General features: G+C 41.2%; 1 protein-coding gene across 1 annotated transcript; it reads left to right on the plus strand.

The window, feature by feature from the left end:
* Window positions 1-328: 328 nt before the first annotated feature.
* LOC132780261 (sulfotransferase 2A1-like) lies at window positions 329-16,126 on the plus strand. Its single transcript, XM_060783872.2, has 7 exons — window positions 329-626; window positions 2,865-3,010; window positions 5,382-5,590; window positions 5,909-6,035; window positions 8,542-8,636; window positions 13,025-13,199; window positions 15,477-16,126. Exons 1-7 carry the CDS (start codon window positions 598-600, stop codon window positions 15,584-15,586), a joined length of 891 nt encoding a protein of 296 aa, XP_060639855.2. The 5' UTR covers window positions 329-597; the 3' UTR covers window positions 15,587-16,126.
* Window positions 16,127-19,504: the final 3,378 nt, after the last annotated feature.

The following is a 19,504-nucleotide window of genomic DNA, read 5'->3' on the forward strand; positions in this document are numbered from 1 at the left end:
ATATTGAGAGTGCCTTCCAAATGGAGTAGGTCTGGACACCTGTGTGAGCAGAGTGATTTACCCAACCATGAAGATACATGATCTCAGCCACCAGCACTATTCCTTATATCTCCCCATGAACACATCCCATTTTGCTTGGACAACTCTGTTTCTCTACTACCTGAAAGTATATGAGTATATCCCCTTTCCCTTCTCAAACTTGTGTGTGCATGTCATCGTGTCTGTGTACGGAATCTGGTGCCAGATTGTTGAGAGAAATAAAACACACCCACACCAGACCACAGAGGGAACCAAATGTATACTGTTTTGTCAGATGATGTATCCAAGGGAGAGAAGGGTGTGGAAGGCTGTCAGCATGCATTTTATTGAGATTAGCTGTATTTCCTGCATGCCATCCCTATTATTTGAAGAACATTGTAAAGAACTACCAGCTGAATTTATCCTTCTTCTCCTCCCTTCCCTCACTGCTACTTTTCTTCATTCAGAGTGCTGTTTTCTTGTTATATTTTTCATTGGTTAAAGTTTACTGATCAGTTGGCAAGCTCATGCAATAGAATAAAAGGGGAGACCAAAGATCAAGGCAGTGGATGGAAGTGCATGAGACTGGCTGGCAAACACATTCTGAGGTGAGTAGAGACTTTTGGAGGGCCATCAAGAAAAGAGGGTCTGTGTTTTTTAGTAATAAGATTTTCAGGTGCCTGTGGTCCATTGAATACCAAAGGTATCTTCTTTCACTCAAAAATGCCTTCAGTGTTCAAGGAGTTCCCTGGAACATCTAACTTGAAACAAATGCCTTAGAAGCTGGCTTATTAGCTTTAAATATATTTAAAGCTTTTGATAGTGTATCTTGGCCTGCTTTAAAAATGATATTGGAGAAATTTGGATTTGGAGAAAGATATAGAAGTTTAATTGGCAAACTGTATTCAAAAATTGTGGTTCAATAATGGTGAATGATAGCCTAACAGAAAAAAATAAGTATTACCCAATGTATGAGATAGGGATGCCTCCTTTCCTCAATTTTGTTTGCAGTAATATTGGAAATATTAGCTAACATAATTATAGAAGATATTCACATAAAAGGAATAGGAATTAAGGAAAATTGAAGGATAAATTTATTCACAGGTGATATTCTTTTAATGGTTGAAAACCCAATACAACAGTGGGGAAAACTGAAGCTTAAGTTAGTTGCCAAAGTTAACTAGAAATTGGAACAAGTCAGAAATGTTATTATTCAACTATCAGGAAGAAGAGGGTTACAAGCTGGATAGATGCGGGGAATGCGGTGGATGTAGCGTTCCTGGATTTCAGTAAGGCCTTCGACAAGGTCCCCCATGACCTTTTGGCAAACTAACTAGTCCAATGTGGGCTAGGCAAAACTATGGTGAGGTGGATCAGTAATTGGTTAAATGGACGAACCCAGAGGGTGCTCACCAATGCTTTCTCTTCATCCTGGAAAGAAGTGACAAGTGGAGTGCCGCAGGGTTCCGTCCTGGGCCCGGTCCTGTTCAACATCTTTATTAATGACTTAGATGAAGGGCTAGAAGGCATGATCATCAAGTTTTCAGATGACACCAAATTGGGAGGGATAGCCAGAGGACAGGAGCAGGATTCAAAACGATCTTGACAGATTAGAGAGATGGGCCAAAACTAACAAAATGAAGTTCAACAGTGACAAATGTAAGATACTCCACTTTGGCAGGAAAAACAAAATGCAAAGATACAGAATGGGGGACAATACCTGGCTCGAGAGCAGTACGTGTGAAAAAGATCTTGGAGTCCTCATGGACAACAAGTTAAACATGAGCCAACAATGTGATGCGGCAGCAAAAAAAGCCAATGGGATTTTGGCCTGCATCAATAGGAGCAGAGTGTCTAGATCTAGGGAAGTAATGCTACCCCTCTATTCTGCTTTGGTTAGACCACACCTGGAATATTGTGTCCAATATTTTGGGCACCACAATTCAAGAGAGATATTGACAAGCTGGAATGTGTCCAGAGGAGGGCGACTAAAATGACCAAAGGTCTGGAGAGCAAGCCCTATGAGGAGCGGCTTAAGGAGCTGGGCATGTTTAGCCTGAAGAAGAGAAGGCTGAGAGGAGATATGATAGCCATGTATAAATATGTGAAAGGAAACCACAGGGAGGAGGGAGCAAGCTTGTTTTCTGCTTCCCTGGAGACTAGGACACGAAACAGTGGCTTCAAACTACAAGAAAGGAGATTCCATCTGAACAAGAGGAAGAACTTCCTGACTGTGAGAGCCATTCAGCAGTGGAACTCTCTGCCCCGGAGTGTGGTGGAGGCTCCTTCTTTGGAAGCTTTTAAACAGAGGCTGGATGGCCATCTGTCAGGGGTGATTTGAATGCAATATTCCTGCTTGGACTGGATGGGGGATTTGACTGGATGGCCCATGAGGTCTCCTCCAACTCTTTGATTCTATGATTCTATAAGAGGGAAAAAAATAAAGCAGGAGGGAAAATTTGTAGGAATAAACATACTAAAGAATTAGAGAATTTAAGAGATAAATGATTTTACTAAACTAAGAAAGAAAATGAATATAAAACTGTTAGAACATGCTGAACTTAAGCTATCATGGTTTGGTTGGATAGGATTGATTAAAGGCTCCTCCCTAAACTACAAAACCCAGAATTCTGCAGGACGCAAAAACCTGATTTGAAGTGGATTTTTTCTCTAGTGTGATAGGGTCCTATGCTTGGAATTATCTGTTCCTGAATAAAACATATATATATATTTAAAAAAGGAAATATCCTGAATGCCACATCACAATGTCTCTCTCTCTCTCTCTCCCTCTCTCCCTCTCTCTCTCTCTCTCTCTCATATTCTCTCCATCCCTTCCCCTTTCTCAGCATGTCTGAATCAGATATAACATATTTCACTCATAAGGGGATCTTGTTCACCCCTGTGGGAACTTCAGTGGAAATATTGAATTATGTGGAAAATGAATTCCAGTTGTTCGATGATGATATTGTGACTGTCACATATCCAAAGTCAGGTCAGTAATATAGTTGAGCATTTTTGTACTTTATATTTACCGTTTATAGGGGCCTTTTTATAGGATAATGAATGTTGTTTTTATTGGAAATTACAACCTTCTTCAAGCCTCCTCTAGTAATTTGTTAATCTGTGATTCTGTTTGCTTACTGTTTTGTATGTATGTTCTGGTATGTAGCTTCTTTTGCTTGATATTTGTAAGAAAGATGCCCTGTGCCATCTGCATGGAGAAATTATCTCAAACATGTCAGAAACTGGACTAATAAGCTATGTACCTATGCTATGCTTAACGAAGTTGCAAGTAGACAAAATATATTATTTTACTAAAGCCGTCTTCATTTTTGTCTCTTGAGTGCATGATATAAAACTAGTTATTTTATGGGAGAGTAGATATATTTTAGACACTGAAAAATACTTCTAAAACTCTGTTATTGTTGTGCATTGGCATATTCTCTGTTTTCCTACAGATCAGAGACAATAGGTTCAGTCTAACAATTGAAGACATTGCCTTGCTTATTACATTTGGTTGTATACCATATGAGAAGATTCTACTCAAATGGATTTTTGGCTCTTCTCTGAAAGATCAAACTTTTCCAAAAGGCTATGATCTACAAATGGTTATGAATGCTGTACAACTGGAGTGTTATTTTTTTTTCAGGTTATTTTTTTACTCATGGAGATACTAAAATGAACCTATCATTGGGTTCTCTTGGCAATAATTGTTCAGAGGGAGGCTATTAGAGAGAAAACATAACTTGCCATCAGTGGGTTTTGAGGTTAAGTGGGGTTTAAACCTTGGCCTCCCAGAGCCCTAGTCCAACATTTAATCCACTACACCAGTGGTTCTCAACCTTCCTAATGCCATGACCCCTTAATACAGTCCCTAATGTTGTGGTGACCCCCAACCATAACACTGTTTTTGTTGCTACTTCATAACAGTAATTTTACTACTGTTAGAAATCCTAATGTAAATATCAGATATGCAAGATGTATTTTCATTCACTGGACCAAACTGGACACAAATACCCAATGCACCCACATGTAAATGCTAGTGGGGTTGGGGGAGGATTTGGCGTTTGGGATTTATAGTTCACCTATAATCAAAGAGCATTCTGAACTCCACCAGCGACGGATTTGTACCTAATTTGCCACACAGAACTCCCATGACCAACGGAAAACACTGGAAGGGTTTGGTGGGTATTGACCTTGAGTTTGGGAGTTATAGTTCACCTATATCCAGAGAGCACTGTGGACTCACGCAATGGTGGATCTCGACCAAACTTGGCACAAATACTCAATATGCGCAAATGTGAACACTGGTAGAGCCTGGGGAAAATAGACCTTGACTTTTGGGAGTTGTAGTTGCTGGGATTTATAGTTCATTACAATCAAAGAACATTCTGAACTCCACCAACGATAGAATTGGCTCAAACTTCCCACATGGAATCCCCATGACCATCAGAAAATACTGTGTTTTCTGATGGTCTTTGACACCCCTTCGTGACCCCCTCAGGGGTTCCGACCCCCAGGTTGAGAAACACTGCACTACACTATGCTGGCTTTCTTTTCCCACATAATATATCCTGCCACAAAATGATTTCCATGTAGTGAATTTGTGCTTGTGGAGCATTCCACAAGTGCGATAGGAATGACTGTATATACTCAAGTATAAGCCTAGTTTTTCAGCCCTTTTTTAGGTTGAAAAAGTCCTCCTCAGCTTATAATTGAGTCAAGGTTATTTATTATTTTACTCTGTTGTTGTTGTTGTTGCTGCTGCTGTTGTTGTTGTTGTTGTTATATGTATTATTTTACTCTACTTATTCTTACTCTTATTATTACATTTACCATTTTGCTCTATTACTATTATATTATTACATTTACCATTTTGCTCTATTATTGTTATCATTACATTTATTATTTTATGCTATTATCACAGTTATTATTACATTTCCATTATTTTATTTTACTCTATTATTATTATTATTATTATTATTATATTTATTATCCTGAATGCATGGAATCTATTTGTTTTAGTTGACAGATTCCATGTCTATGATCTCTCAGTTATTAAGGAAAGACTAGGTTTTGTCAAATCTTCTGTAGAATAAAATACTGCTTTAAAAATTGAGAACAAAGACCAGCTAGTCCAAGACTCTTCTTGAATCTTAAAAATAACCAAGAAGTCAAGCAGAAGTTGACAAGTAATTCATTAACTAACCATAGTCAAACAGATCTGCAAAATAAGTAGTTATAAATAAAAAGTTTCATTCTAATTAATTATGTGAAAATTGAAGGTAAGTAAGGTTGTTTGGAATTAAGTAGAACGCATTGGGTAAGACGCGCATAGCTTTTGACCACTGGACTCCCCTCAGGTACCAATTGGATGTTGGAGATCTTGGGTTTGATCCAACATGGTGGGGATCCATCATGGGTTCGCAGTACCCCAGTATGGGATCGATGCCCGTGGATTGAGGTCCATGAGTGCCACCAAAAAGCCTTGAAATACCTTCCACCCAGGCTTCTCACTTCTCACCTGCCATTCCAGCTGTTCCCTAAATCTTTTATTCACTCCAAGGCCAAGGTAAGAAAAAAAACCCATCAATGTTCCTTTTGTCTCAAAGCACAAAAAAGAAGTGTCAAATGCTGTACTCACACTGTCTGTTTAAAGTTAGATGATATACTAAACCACAAAGAATCACAAAGGGAACTCCAGAATGATGTTTTGATCATGGTTCTGGTTCAAGGAGATCATGAAGTAGTCAAAAGAAACAACAACAAAAAAGCAGCACAAATTAAACATATTTTATACTTCACAAAATTGAATCACATATCATTCCATGCACCAAATGAACACTGGACATACCTCCTTCCTTAAATGTAACCTTTCTGTTCCTTACAGATTATCTATGTCTTGCGTAACCCTAAAGATGTGCTAGTTTCAAGCTACCACTTTTCCAAGTTCTTTAAAGTATTCGAGGATCCTGGGGCTACAGAAGAATTCTTGGAAAAATTCCTGAGAGGGAATGGTGAGAAAAGAGATAAGCAGGCTGTTTCCATCAGCATCAGTTGCAGTCAAATTCATAACGAGAGGCAGAAGTCAACCCCTGAGGTGCAAGATCCATGGCAGTGACTTTTGTCTGACTCTCATTTTGTCTTTGAACAAATGTAGAATCGACAATTATCAGAATACAACCTTTTCCATTCCTGCTTTTAATGCTCCCCAAAAGTTGCCAGGGGCTCCCGGTAGCGCAGTGGGTTAAAACGCTGAGCTGCTAAACTTGTTGACCGAAAAGTTGCTGGCTCGAATCCAGGGAGCAGACTGATCTCCTGCTGTTAGCCCCAGCTTCTGCCAACCTAGCAGTTTGAAAACATTCAAATGTGAGTAGATCAATAGGTACTGCTCTGGCAGGAAGGTAACGGCACTCCGTGTAGTCATGCTGACCACATTACCTTGGAAGTGTCTATGGACAACACCGACTCTTCAGTTTAGAATAGGAGATGAGCACCAACCCCCAAATGTGGGCATTTCTGGACCTTTACCTACCTTTTAATTTAATGACCCCCCTGGTGACACAGCGAGTTAAACTGTTGGGCTGCTGAACTTTCTGACCAAAAGGTAAGTGGTTCGAATCCAGGGAGCAGAGTGGGCTCCTGGTGTTAGCCCCAGCTTCTGCCAACCAATAATCATCATCATCATCATCATCTTTATTTATACGCTGCCACCATCTCCCCAAGGGGACTTGGGGCCACTTACATGAGGCCAAGCTCAACTATTACAACAATTTAAATATAAAATGTAAAAAAAAATACAACAATGAAATATAATGTATTGTCGAAGGCTTTCATGGCTGGAATCACTCAGTTCTTGTGGGGTTTTTTCGGGATATATGGCCATGTTCTAGAGGCATTTCTCCTGACGCCTGCATCTATGGCAAGCATCCTCAGAGGTGAGGTCTGCTGGAACTGGGGAAAAAGGGATTTATATATATCTGTGGAATGACCAGGGTGAGACAAAGGGCTTTTGTAAGTTGGGCTAGGTGTGAATCTTTCAACTGACCACCTTGATTAGCATACAATGGGCTGACTGTGCCTGGAGCAAACTCTTCTTGAAAGGTGATTAGATGTCCCTGCCTGTTTTTCTCTCTGCTGTTTTTGCTGTTGTAATTTTAGATTTTTTTTAATACTGGTAGCCAGATTTTGTTCATTTTCATGGTTTCTTCCTTTCTGTTGAAATTGTCCACATGTCTGTGTAGTCTGACATGGTGGTTGTGAGAGTGGTCCAGCATTTTTGTGTTCTCAGATAAAATGCTGTGTCCAGGTTGGTTCATCAGGTGCTCTGCTATGGCTGATTTCTCTGGTTGGAGTAGTCTGCAGTGCCTTTCATGTTCCTGGATTCTTGTTTGGGCGCTGCGTTTGGTGGTCCCTATGTAGACTTGTCCACAGCTGCATGGTATATGGTAGACTCCTGCAGAGGTGAGAGGATCCCTCTTGTCCTTTGTTGAACGTAGCATTTGTTGGATTTTCTTGGTGGGTTTGTAGATTGTTTGTATGTTGTGTTTCCTCATCAGCTTCCCTATGCGGTCAGTGGTTCCCTTGATGTATGGCAGGAACACTGGGTGGATCTGGGTGGATCCCGCTCTGGCGGGAAGGTAACGGCACTCCATGCAGTCATGCCAACCACATGACCTTGGAGGTGTCTACAAACAATGCCCGCTCTTTGGCTTAGAAATGGAGATGAGTACCAACCCTCAGAGTTGGACACAACTGGACTTAATGTCAGGGGAAACCCCTAATCTTTTACCTAAAAGTTGCCAAAGTTGCAAACTACTTTGAATACATTTGTGCTCTGCTTTCGATTGGACACTAAAATGGCTTGCAACATTGGCAGTCAGCAGCATATGGTTTCAAAAAGGTAAGATAAAGGAGAAGTTGGGTCTCCAGACAATTTAGAGAAGTCATCTCCACCCTTCAAAGTGCCACAATTTTAAAGAGCCCACAACCCTGACAAGATCAAACATTTTTCTTCTATAAGCAATACCCTCTAATTCTCTCAAGGTTTCCCTCCTCTTTGTAGAGAAAGGGAGTGAAGGGCACTACGAGGCCTGGAAAATTTAGAAGGGCCCCTGGTGTCTGGCAACTTTGGCCTTCTCCAAGCCAACTGTCAATGGGATGAAACTGAATGGTGTTGGGATGCCATCAAGAGATCACCAAAAGATAGCCTATACTTTTAAGGAGAATGGAGAAAAGAAGCCATTGCTGTTATATCTAAGCAGATGTGGCAGCAACTCATCTTCCTTTTGGTTAGGATAAGGATTTGTGTGTGTGTGTGTGTGTGGATAGGTTTGTGGAGAGCCCTCAAGGGAAACAATCAGTGGCCAAGACTCTTCTACTTGGCAAGCAAGAAGAGGTCCTCAGGCTATTGGTTCTCTTCCATTGCACTAGTTGCATAAAGAAATTATAGAATTCCTTTTCCATCCGAGCACTATAATACCTTTTCAAATATTTGCATTCCACCTTCTTTTTACTATCCAGTTGCATATGGTTCCTGGTTTGACCATGTGAGAGGCTGGATGGAGTTGAAAGACAGACCGAACTTCTTCTTGTTCACCTATGAAGACCTACAAAAGGTATGATATGGCCTCTGTGTGTATCAACTCTACTCCTTCCTCCTTTCCTTCAAAAAGGTATTAAAAACACATCTATGCAATTTAGCTTACAGAGAGGAGGACAATGTACAGGGTTAGTCAAAATGCATAGGCCAATAAGCCATTCAATTGAATGGCTTATTGGCCTATGCATTTTGACTAACCCTGTACATCTATTTGCACCTCACTGAGTTGCTAGCAGCCACCCTGGTAACCTGCTGTTTTCAATCACACCCACAACAATTTTAGCCTAATTTTAGAGATTTTAAATGATATTTTAAGGATTTAATATGTTAGTACTTACGTTATGTCTTGTTCATTTATGTTGGTTAATTATTGAGTAGTTCTTGATTTGTTTATTGATTGCTTATATATTATTGTTGGCATTGAATGTTTGCTATTGTGTACTTTGTTGTGAGCCAGGACTGTAGCCGCGGGGAGGGGGTTAGGGGCTCAACCCCCCCCCCAAATTTTCCGGTTAAAACAAACTGGTTTACTCATGAATTTTAACTGGTTAACCAAATCCCCATGCTAAGTCTATGAGATGCAAAAAATTAAGAGTTCCTCCAGAACTGAAAGCACTATCTCAAGCAAATATTGACAATTTATTCACACTGTCATTACTTGCAGCAATAGCTGATGTAGCAAAGCAACCAAGTTGGGGGGGGGGGGGGTGTTGAATGCTCTCATTAAGGAGGCCAGACTTGGTGGAGGTGGTTGACAGGGGCAGAGCTGCAGGCTATTGAAGGCTGCTCTGCCCCCTGCTGTGTTCTTTGATTCAGCATGACCCTAACCCCCCCCCCCATTTTTTTAAAAAAAAATTTCAACCCTCTCTGAAATTTTCAACCTTCCCCAAAAAATTTTCTGGCTGCGGCCCTGTTGTGAGCCACCCTGAGTCCCTTCGGGGAGATAGGGCGGGCTATAAATAAAGTTTCATTTCAGTTTCATTTCATTTTTAGAAATACAGTACATCATTTTGTGACATAGTAATTCAATTTTATTAGTAAAATGGAGGTGAAACCAACCTCTTAAAAGAGAGATATATATATTATATATGTATATATTATATATTATTGTTGGCATTGAATGTTTGCTATTGTGAATTTTGTTGTGAGCCAGGCCTGTGTATGTACATATACACATGCACACATGCATACAAAATGGTGCTCCATGTAGTCATGCTGACCACATGACCTTGGAGGTGTCTACGGACAACGCCGGCTCTTCGGCTTAGAAGTGGAGATGAGCACCAACCCCCAGAGTCGGACACAACTGGACTGTCAGGGGAAAACTTTTACCTTTACCTTACATACAATACTGCAATTTGTAGAGACACAACATAACTCATGAAAACTTTTCATTTATATATTTAAATATATATGATTTATTTTTTATTTAACACGGACTCATTATGTTCATGCAACACACCTACACACTGCAGCTGACGCACTACTGTGTTGTGACACATATTTTGGAATGTTTTGCTCTAAAGCATCAACATCTTTTGACTTTCAAGAATTCAACCAATGTAAAATATCTCTGAGCATATGTAACCTTCCCTCATTTCACTTCTGAGAATCCAATTTAAGGGCTCCTGTAATTAAGTACAGGCAGTCCCCAAGTTACAAACATCTGAATTACAAATGACTCCTGGTTACAAATGGAGGTGATACAATAGGAGAGAAATATATCTCTTGGAATAGAAGTTCACTCCCGGAAGACTTATGGGGCAAAGGTGTCTCCACTGAAACTTAATCACCAATTCGTGTTTCTACAACAAGCCAATTTTTTTCAAAATCCAATTATCACAGGAACTGAAAGTGAACAGGGACACAGACAGCAAAACAAACAACACAGGGATGTTAACCCTTCCCTATGCTATCCAAAACTTGCAGATGTGTGTGTGTCAAACCCCTGGTGGCACAGTGGGTTAAACCGCTGAGCTGCTAAACTTGTTGACCAAAAGGTCACAGGTTCAAATCCAGGGAGCGGTGTGAGCTCCCGCTGTCAGCTACAGCTTCTGCCAACCTAGTAATTTGAAAGCATGCAAATGTGAGTAGATCACATTTGCAGGAAGATAATGGCGCGCTATGCAGTTATGCTGGCCACGTGACCTTGGAGGTGTCTACGGACAACGCCGACTCTTCAGCTTAGAAATGGGATGAGCACAAACCCCCAGAGTCAGACACGACTGGACTCAATGTCAGAGGAAAACCTTTACCTTTACTGTGTATTTGTGTGTGTGTGTGTATGAAGTTACACTCAAGAAAAGTACTGTAAAAACCGGGGTACTAGACGACTTTCTAAACCAAGAAAGTCATCTCAAAAATGGGGGGTCGTCTTAAACGCCGGGTATACCAACATAACAGTGTGTTGGAACGCCATTTGCCACTCCATCAATTGAATCTGCCTTCCTTGCATCCCAGGCAGCACCTCGCCGCCGTTGTAGCCCTCGTTGTTCCCTTGCCTCTCTTGGCGGCGCAGCCTGAGGAGAAGGGAGGGGGCAAGGAGGAGGAGTGCTGGGAATCGAAGCCGGAGGGGTGGGGGGGAGAGGCGGGGGGGAGGCATTCTGGGGAGTCTTTCCTCCCCTCAAAAGGAACAGAGTTCAAAAAGGGACTCCCCAAACTGGGAAACTAACCTCATAGCGGGTCTCCTTCAAGGAGACCGGCAAAAGCGCCTGTGGAGCTTTCCCCCAGAAGAGGTTCCTTGAGGGAGGGAACGAGGCTTGAACAGCCTCGCTAAGCCAATCGCCTTCATTTTTTTTTAAAAAAAAGAAGCAGAACAGGGGGAATTATAAGAAACCACAGCAAAAGAAGGAGAAAGAAAACTGAGAAGAGAGCTTGCAGCAGAAAGGGACGAAAATTAAAGGAATTTAAAGGAACCGAGGAGGAGAGAACTAGAGAGAAAGCAATCCAAGAAGGTCTGTAAAGCACAGATAGTGCTTACTGGAAAGAGAGACAAAGAGTGACAGGAGAGAAAGAAGCAGTAAACCACGGAAGGAATACAAATGCAAAAAAGGAGTTGGGCTTCCTGTGTGTGCCCTGCTTATTGTGTGGCTCCTTTAAGAGAAAAGGGACGCTCCAACCCAGGAAGGAGCTGAAGGAGGCAAACGCAGGCAAAAGGGGAGGAGTCCTGACTCCAGAGGAGGCGGGGAAGTGAAGGAATGCGGAAGAAGGGCAGTCCAAAGCCAAAAAGGATATGGAGGAAGGGAAGGAGACAGAATAGGGAGGCAGTAAGGGCAGAAGTAAGAGGTGGAGAGATAAGCTCTGGAGAGAACTGATGAATTGAAGAAAGGAGAAAAAAGGAAAGAAGGAAGGGAGAAGAGAAAGGGTCTAGAGTCTGAGAGCGATATTGAAGAATAAACATAATAAAAAGAACAATAAAATAATAAACAGCAAGAAATAAAGAAAAATAACAAAATGAGTAAAAAGAATATACAGATGCCCAAAAAAGGAGAGAGGGAGTGAGGAGAAGGAAAGACAATAAAGGAAATCAGCTGCGGAATTTAATTAATGAGACTGCCATGGTCCATCACATACAAAAAGAAGAATCCTCAGGGTGGGACCTTTTACATCCTAATCAAGAAAGAGCAATTACTAGGAGGGTCCTTGGGACAATTACAGACGAAAGAATTAAGGTTAAGAGCTAGCTAGTGGGCAGACACATTAATGTGGACAAATTTACAACTCCTAAAATGAACAAAAACCTCACAATCATAGAATCATGGAGTTGGATGAGACCTCCTGGGCCATCCAGTCCAACCCCTTTCTGCCAAGAAGCAGGAATATTGCATTCAAAGCAACCCTGACAGATGGCCATCCAGCCTCTGTTTAAAAGCCTTCAAAGAAGGAGCCTCCACCACACTCCGGGGCAGAGAGTTCCACTGCTGAACAGCTCTCACAGTCAGGAAGTTCTTCCTCATGTCCAGATGGAATCTCCTTTCTTGCAGTTTGAAGCCATTGTTCCATTGTGTCCCTAGTCTCCAAGGAGGCAGAAAGGAAGCTTGCTCCCTCCTCCTCCCCGTGACTTCCTCTCACATATTTATACATGGCTATCATGTCTCCTCTCAGCCATCTCTTCTTCAGGCTAAACATGCCCAGCTCTTTAAGCCGCTCCTCATGCCAAATATTCCAAAATGTAACTACAAGATCTTTATCCCACACATTGGGGTTCCTTGTGAAGTTCAAGATTTTACATCTAAGATCAGTTATCCATGGGAGCAGTCCTTACTAAGACACAACATGTGACAAAATGACAGGGAGGGTGCATTTGACTGAGAGGAAAATTCTGTCTAATTTAGTTGTCCAGCAGTACCAGAAAAGATCAGATACATCCTACAACTCTTTTTCAATTGTTTTTGTTATCGTTAGAATCTACCGGGCAATGTGGAGAAGCTCTCTCAGATCCTTGGAAAGAACCTGAACAGCCAGCAGATAAACGCTGTGGTAGAAAATGCCTCTTTCCATAAGATGAAGGATAACAACATGTCCAACTTCACTCAGACACCACTTTTCGATCAGAGCACAGGAAAGTTCATGAGGAAAGGTAGATATACAGTTAAAGCTTACTAAACATTGTCAAAGCCTGGGACACAATCCACTTTGTACCTGAATCCTGAAGTATAGTTTGGTAGGTGCTGAGAATCGTATGTGACAGGCATGGTAATGCTTTTGGACTTCTTCCTAACTGCTTGCCCAATGCAATTATGTATTGCAATTCAAAGAGTTGCTGCAACATGAGAAAAAATAAGATATAATACGTGCCCACTTTCCATGCCCCTTAGGTTGTATAATCAATTGGTCTTTGATCTCTTGCATCATGAGGTCATTTGCAGGCAACATGCTTTCCTGACCCATTGTTTGAAGGTCTCTAGTTGAGATGCCGCAGGCCAAGAAAAAGCAGCATTGACAATGGCCCTGGATGATACCCCGATCAAAGGGAAACACCCATAAGTAATCAGTTAACTGCTCCTCTCCTCAATGACTAGTTTTTTCCCCCTCACTTTATTTAATGGTAGGGCTGGTGTAACAAATGAGTCTTAGTTGAGAATTGTATGAGAGAGAGATTACTTTTAAACACCTGTTTATACCACTTTTAATGTTATTTTGATAATATTGTTGTTGTTTGCTGTATATGTTTTGATTTTATTGCTGTATTATGTTGTCCGGGCTTGGCCCCATGTAAGCCGCTCCGAGTTTCCATCGGGGAGATGGTGGCGGGGTAGAAATAAAGATTATTATTATTATTATTATTATTATTATTATTATTATTTAATATGTGCAACCCAGCGCCATAAAACTGTCTTCTGTTCCACAAGATCTTCAGTTTTTTCTTTCCTGGAGTTCCTTTTCTTTAATAAGTAGACACAACTCTCAGTATTTTGAACTGAACTGAAACAACATTTATTAAAGGTTTCTCAAGTTCATACCAGCTTGATGGTTACACATTATATCCTTATTGTCGCTAGACTGAAATCTTCAGAAAACATGAAACTGTTACTGTGAAACTTTTAACGATGTCTTATATTCTCTCTCCTGAATGTTTGTTATTTCTTTTCTTTTAAGACTTAGTTTCCTTCCTCAGTCCCACTTTTATTGCTTCAGGTTTGACACTGAAGTCATAAATAAAACAACCGGGAATCTCTTTCTTCTAGCACCCAGGCTAGATCATACTACAGAGTTAAATTTTCTTCTGACTACCTGTCAGAGACCTAAACTGCTTGGTCTAGCTCCACACAACTAGAACCAACCATCCCTTGGCTTATCTAGACACCAACTGACACTTTTTGAACTGTGTTCTTTTTCTTAGTGGCAGTTAACTCCGCCCCCTCCTCTTCTACTTGGAAGGCTATGTCGCTATGGCAACGCCCTAGCTCAGGCCACCCATCAGCTGGCCTGCACGTACTGTGCTGGTACGGCTGTACCAGGAGCTCCAACTTCCTTTTCTTTCATTGAGTGTTTGCATGTATTCCAAAGTGCAATAAGGTGGCTTCACTTGGTTTGCAATTATAGGGCCAATGACCCATCAATTATCATTATGTTTTTTAGTTCCGCCCCTTTCCCCAGGGTTCAGGGAGGAAAGGGAGCCATTTTAGCTCAGTCTTACAGTTGAAAGCTTAGCTACAGGACGTGAATCAGCTCCACCTGTAAAGAAGCTTCGTTTCTTATGAAATTCCGGGGGGAAACAGTTCCAAAGGATTCCAGCTGGAGAATCTACAAAGCCTTGACTGGTAGGTCTACTCGGGACCCAAAAAGCAGTTTGGAGCCGGGAGTAGAGCCCACACCAGCGAAGTTTAGAAAGTAGATTGCCCAAGGAGGGTTTAAAAAGGGTTTTCCTCTTAAAGAAAAGAAACAGTTCATGAAGCCAGTTGCCTGTCCCTTATGGACAAGATTAAGAAAGCCACCAGCTGATTCATAGCCTTGAAGTATTTGTTTGACTTGTTGAAGATCTGAGAAGTATTTGATTGTTTTGTTGAAGACCTAAGCAATAATAAAGGACCTTATTAAACTTTTCAAGCTTCTAAAGACTTTGTGTAGGAAAATCCTTAGGGCCTCTCAGCTGAGGCACCCCGGCTTCCCACTGGGCACAAAGAGCACGTCCTGTTCAAATGCCAATTGCTATAGGCCCAGCACGTGACAGCACACCTACATTACAATATCAATAAACATATGTAAAACCTTATATCATAATATCAATAAACATATGCAAAACCTACATTCTAATTAGACATTTCGTTACAGCTGGCTATTAGAGGGGCCTTCTTTTCACTGTGTTGATCTAATGTTCTGTGTGTATTAACTCTTCCCTTCTATGATGTTCCAGGGATCTCTGGTGATTGGAAGAACCACCTGACAGTGGCCCAGAATGAATACTTTGACCGTGTGTATCAGGAGAAAATGCAGGACATAAAGACAATCCCACTATGGGAGTGAAGAATACCAGATGTTCTGTATGCAAACATTCTTATCTCTCCAGGGTTTTGGGCATCATGATAGTAAATATAAGAAGCTCATTGAAAAGTTTTTTTTATTGCTGTAGAACAAATTACACCAAGATATCAGCAAATAAAAGGAGGCACTATGTTTTGAATAGTAGAAAAGCCTAAAGGTTAATACTGTGCTATATTCTGAATGGTTAGCCTAAAGGGTTAGCACTGTCCCATGATTTATCATTGATATATCATAGATTGAAACCACTGTTGAAATCCTGCATCAAATATGGGATGTTAAAATCTATACCTTGTCTTCCATCTCTCCTTCCTCGAAACCCACCTTTTTCATCCTGCCCCACTCTTTTTTGATGTGCCATGGGCTGCTGCTGTAGAAAGATGCTGGCTAATGCCTCTGGGTACAAATCAAATGACAACATCGTCCTTTGAAATCTTGCAGAAGATGCCCAACAACCTCTCTAGAGTTGTTTAATTATCACCTTGGATATTCACAGATTAAATAAAACTAAACTCACAACATTTATTCATTTTTGTTGTCAAAGATCATTGTCTCATTCTGCCCACTCCCGTTGTCTTTTCTTCTACACTGCTATGTCATGCAGCTTCAGGATGCAGACTAACTGCATTGAGCTGGATTAGATGAGTCTACACAGCATTCTGAAATGTAGATCTGGCCAGTAATTCAGTTTCACTAGGAAACAAGATTAAACCGACTTCTTATAAAAGAAGTTAAACATGAGCCAGCAATGTGATGTGGTGGCAAAAAAGGCCAATAGGATTTTGGCCTGCATCAAGAGGAGCATAGTGTCTAGATCTAGGGAAGTAATGCTACCCCTCTATTCAGGCCCGTAGCCAGGATTTCGTTTCGGGGGGGGGGGGGGGGCTGAATTTTTTTCAGGGGGCATTTTGGGGGGGGGCTGAGTTTCAGGGGGGGGGGCTGAGTCTGAGTGAAAACCTAGCAAACCTTTTGTATCATTATCCCAATACCCCCATGCATATGGGATATATTGAGTATGATGATCAGATCATGATATGAATAAACATAACAGTTTAAATAATGCACCAGTAAGGCCTTTTTGCGAACCACCATGAGAATTTCGGGGAGGCTGAAGCCCCTCAAGCCCCTCCCCCCATGGCTACATGCCTGGAGCCTCTATTCTGCTTTGGTTAGACCACACTTGGAATATTGAGTCCAATTCTGGGTACCACAATTCAAAAGAGATATTGACAAGCTGGAATGTGTCCAGAGGAGGGCGACTAAAATGATCAAGGGTCTGTAGTTTGAAGCCATTGTTCCGTGTCCTAGTCTCCAGGGAAGCAGAAAACAAGCTTGCTCCCTCCTCCCTGTGGCTTCCTCTCACATATTTCTACATGGCTATCATATCTCTTCTCAGACTTCTCTTCTTCAGGCTAAACATGCCTATGAGGAGCAACTTAAGGAGCTGGACATGTTTAGCCTGAAGAAGAGAAGGCTGAGAGGAGATATGATAGCCATGTATAAATATGTGAGAGGAAGCCACAGGGAGGAGGGAGCAAGACTAGGTTACGGAACAATAACTACAGGAAAGGAGATTCCACCTGAACATGAGGAAGAACTTCCTGACTGTGAGAGCTGTTCAGCAGTGGAACTCTCTACCCCGGAGTGTGGTGGAGACTTCTTCTTTGGAGGTTTTAGTTCTAAACAGGAAAGCTAACATGTACAACATGTTGCTTCTTTGGCAACGGCAATTGAAAATGACTGTAACATTGCATCTGTTTCTGTAGGACAGCTACAACGGGACTTGTTTCGTAGAATCAGAGAGTTGGAAGAGACCTCGTGGGCCCTCCAGTCCAACCCTCCACCAAAATAACATTTAAAACACCTCCAACAGATGGCCATTCCAGCTTGTCAATATCTCTCTTCAACTGGGGTGCCCAGAATGGGACACAGTATTCCAGGTGTGGTCTAACCAAGGCAGAATACAGGGGTAGCATAACTTCCCGGGATCTAGCCCAAAATCCCATTGACTCTAAGATCAAAGGGTAGTTATTTTTCCAATCAAGTTCAAAGTATCCACAGGTGATATGCTGCAAGTCTAATATTTTATATCTGGCCCAATGGTACCATGTTCCCCCCTCCCTTGGAAATTTGCACTTTCTGAGCAGAAATGTTATTTTCTACACATAAAGTGTGACCTTCTGCAGAGAAAGGCTTCTTTTCAGAAAACATATCATATTAGACTACTCCAGAAAATATATCACATTATAAGGATTATTAATAGCATGGAGCTGTTTGATTAAATTATCTCTTTTTTCCCATGAGAATGAAATTAACCAGTTTTTACCTTTGTACTGAGATAAGAAACCTGTTGAGCATGTTGTACCTTAGCTTAAAACTCTGCCCTACAACTACTTAATGCCACAGAAAAGAGCCACTGAAGTTGCATGAGAACAACAGTTGTTGTTTCCTCTGGGCTGCCATATTGTACTCAAAACCCCTAAACAATTCTGGCCCAGTTTACTTGTCTGAACGTATCTCCTTATGACTACTTCGGGGTCTACGATCATCAGGGGAAGTCCTGCTCTCGATCCCACCATGCTTACAAGTGTGACTGACGGAGATGAGAGACAGGGTCTTCTCGGTAGTGGCCACTCATCTTTGGAATACATTCCCCAGTGAAATCAGGTCAACTCCATCTTGCCTCTCCTTCAGAAAAAAACTCAAGTCTTGGCTCTGGGACCAAACATTCAGGCAGCTGGCTGAGCAACAACAGTAATGACTTACTGTATTTAATTTATTTATTTATTTATTTCGAGTGCTTCTACCCCGCCCTTCTCCACCCCCTAGGGGGGACTCAGGGTGGCTTACAAATGGCACAATTCGATGCCCAACAGTTCACAAAAAACAATATACAAAATACAATATAACAACAACAGTTATAACTAGTTAAACAGTCAAATTAATACAATATCAGCATTGTGAGAATTGTCAATAAAGAGACCTTGGACTGGAGCTCTGGACTATGATTTGGATTTGCGGACTCACTCAGTTGTGTTAATATTTTAAGGGCCATTATTTTTAATGTATTTAAATGTATTTTTTTTACTGTTGTTGGCCTGTTTATGTTAATTGCTGTGCTGTAATTGTTCTTTGCCAGCATCTAATGGTTGCTAATTGTAAACCACCCTGAGTCCCCCTTCGGGGGTTGAGAAGGATGGGATATAAATGTTTTAAATAAATAAATAAATAAAATATGACCAACTTGGTTATGCCTTCCCCTAGCCTCCATACATCTGTGGAGTCATAATCCATATTGAGAGTGCCTTCCAAATGTAGGTCTGGACACCTGTATGAGCAGAGTGATTTACCCAACCATGAAGATACATGATCTCAGCCAGCAGCACTATTCCTTCTTTCTCCCCATGAACACATCCCATTTTATCTGGACAACTCTGTATCTCTATCAACTACTGCCTGAAAGTATACGAGTATATCCCCTTTCCCTTCTCAAACTTCTGTGTGTATGTCATGTCTGTGTACTGAATCTGGAGCCAGATTGTTGGGATAAATAATAATAATAAATAAATACATAATAAACTTTATTTATACCCCGCCACCATCTCCCCGGTGGGAACTCAGGGCAGCTTATATGAGGCCAAGCCCAAACAACAAATCACAACAGAGCAAAACCAAAAACGCAAACCGAAAACGCAAACAATAAACAACAACATCGTAATTACCTAAAACATATGAATACATAATAATATAAAATTACAATAAGCACAATCACAGTGACAATCTGCGGGCTACATGTAATGATTAATAGAAAAACTAATTAAAAAGTCGAGTGAGATAAGGAGAAGCAGGTTATTTGTGGAGGATGGTCAATAGAAATAAAACACACCACACCAGACCACAAGT

The sequence above is a fragment of the Anolis sagrei genome, chromosome Y, assembly GCF_037176765.1.
Source record: "Anolis sagrei isolate rAnoSag1 chromosome Y, rAnoSag1.mat, whole genome shotgun sequence".
NCBI classification, from domain to species: domain Eukaryota; kingdom Metazoa; phylum Chordata; class Lepidosauria; order Squamata; family Dactyloidae; genus Anolis; species Anolis sagrei.

Bases quoted from the DNA above. Each gene is read 5' to 3' on its own strand.
- LOC132780261 (XM_060783872.2), top strand. From the start codon at position 598: ATGAGACTGGCTGGCAAACACATTCTGAG. The intron at 6,036-8,541 runs GTGAGAAAAGAG...TTTACTATCCAG, and splicing joins AAAATTCCTGAGAGGGAATG to TTGCATATGGTTCCTGGTTT. The intron at 13,200-15,476 runs GTAGATATACAG...ATGATGTTCCAG, and splicing joins AGGAAAGTTCATGAGGAAAG to GGATCTCTGGTGATTGGAAG.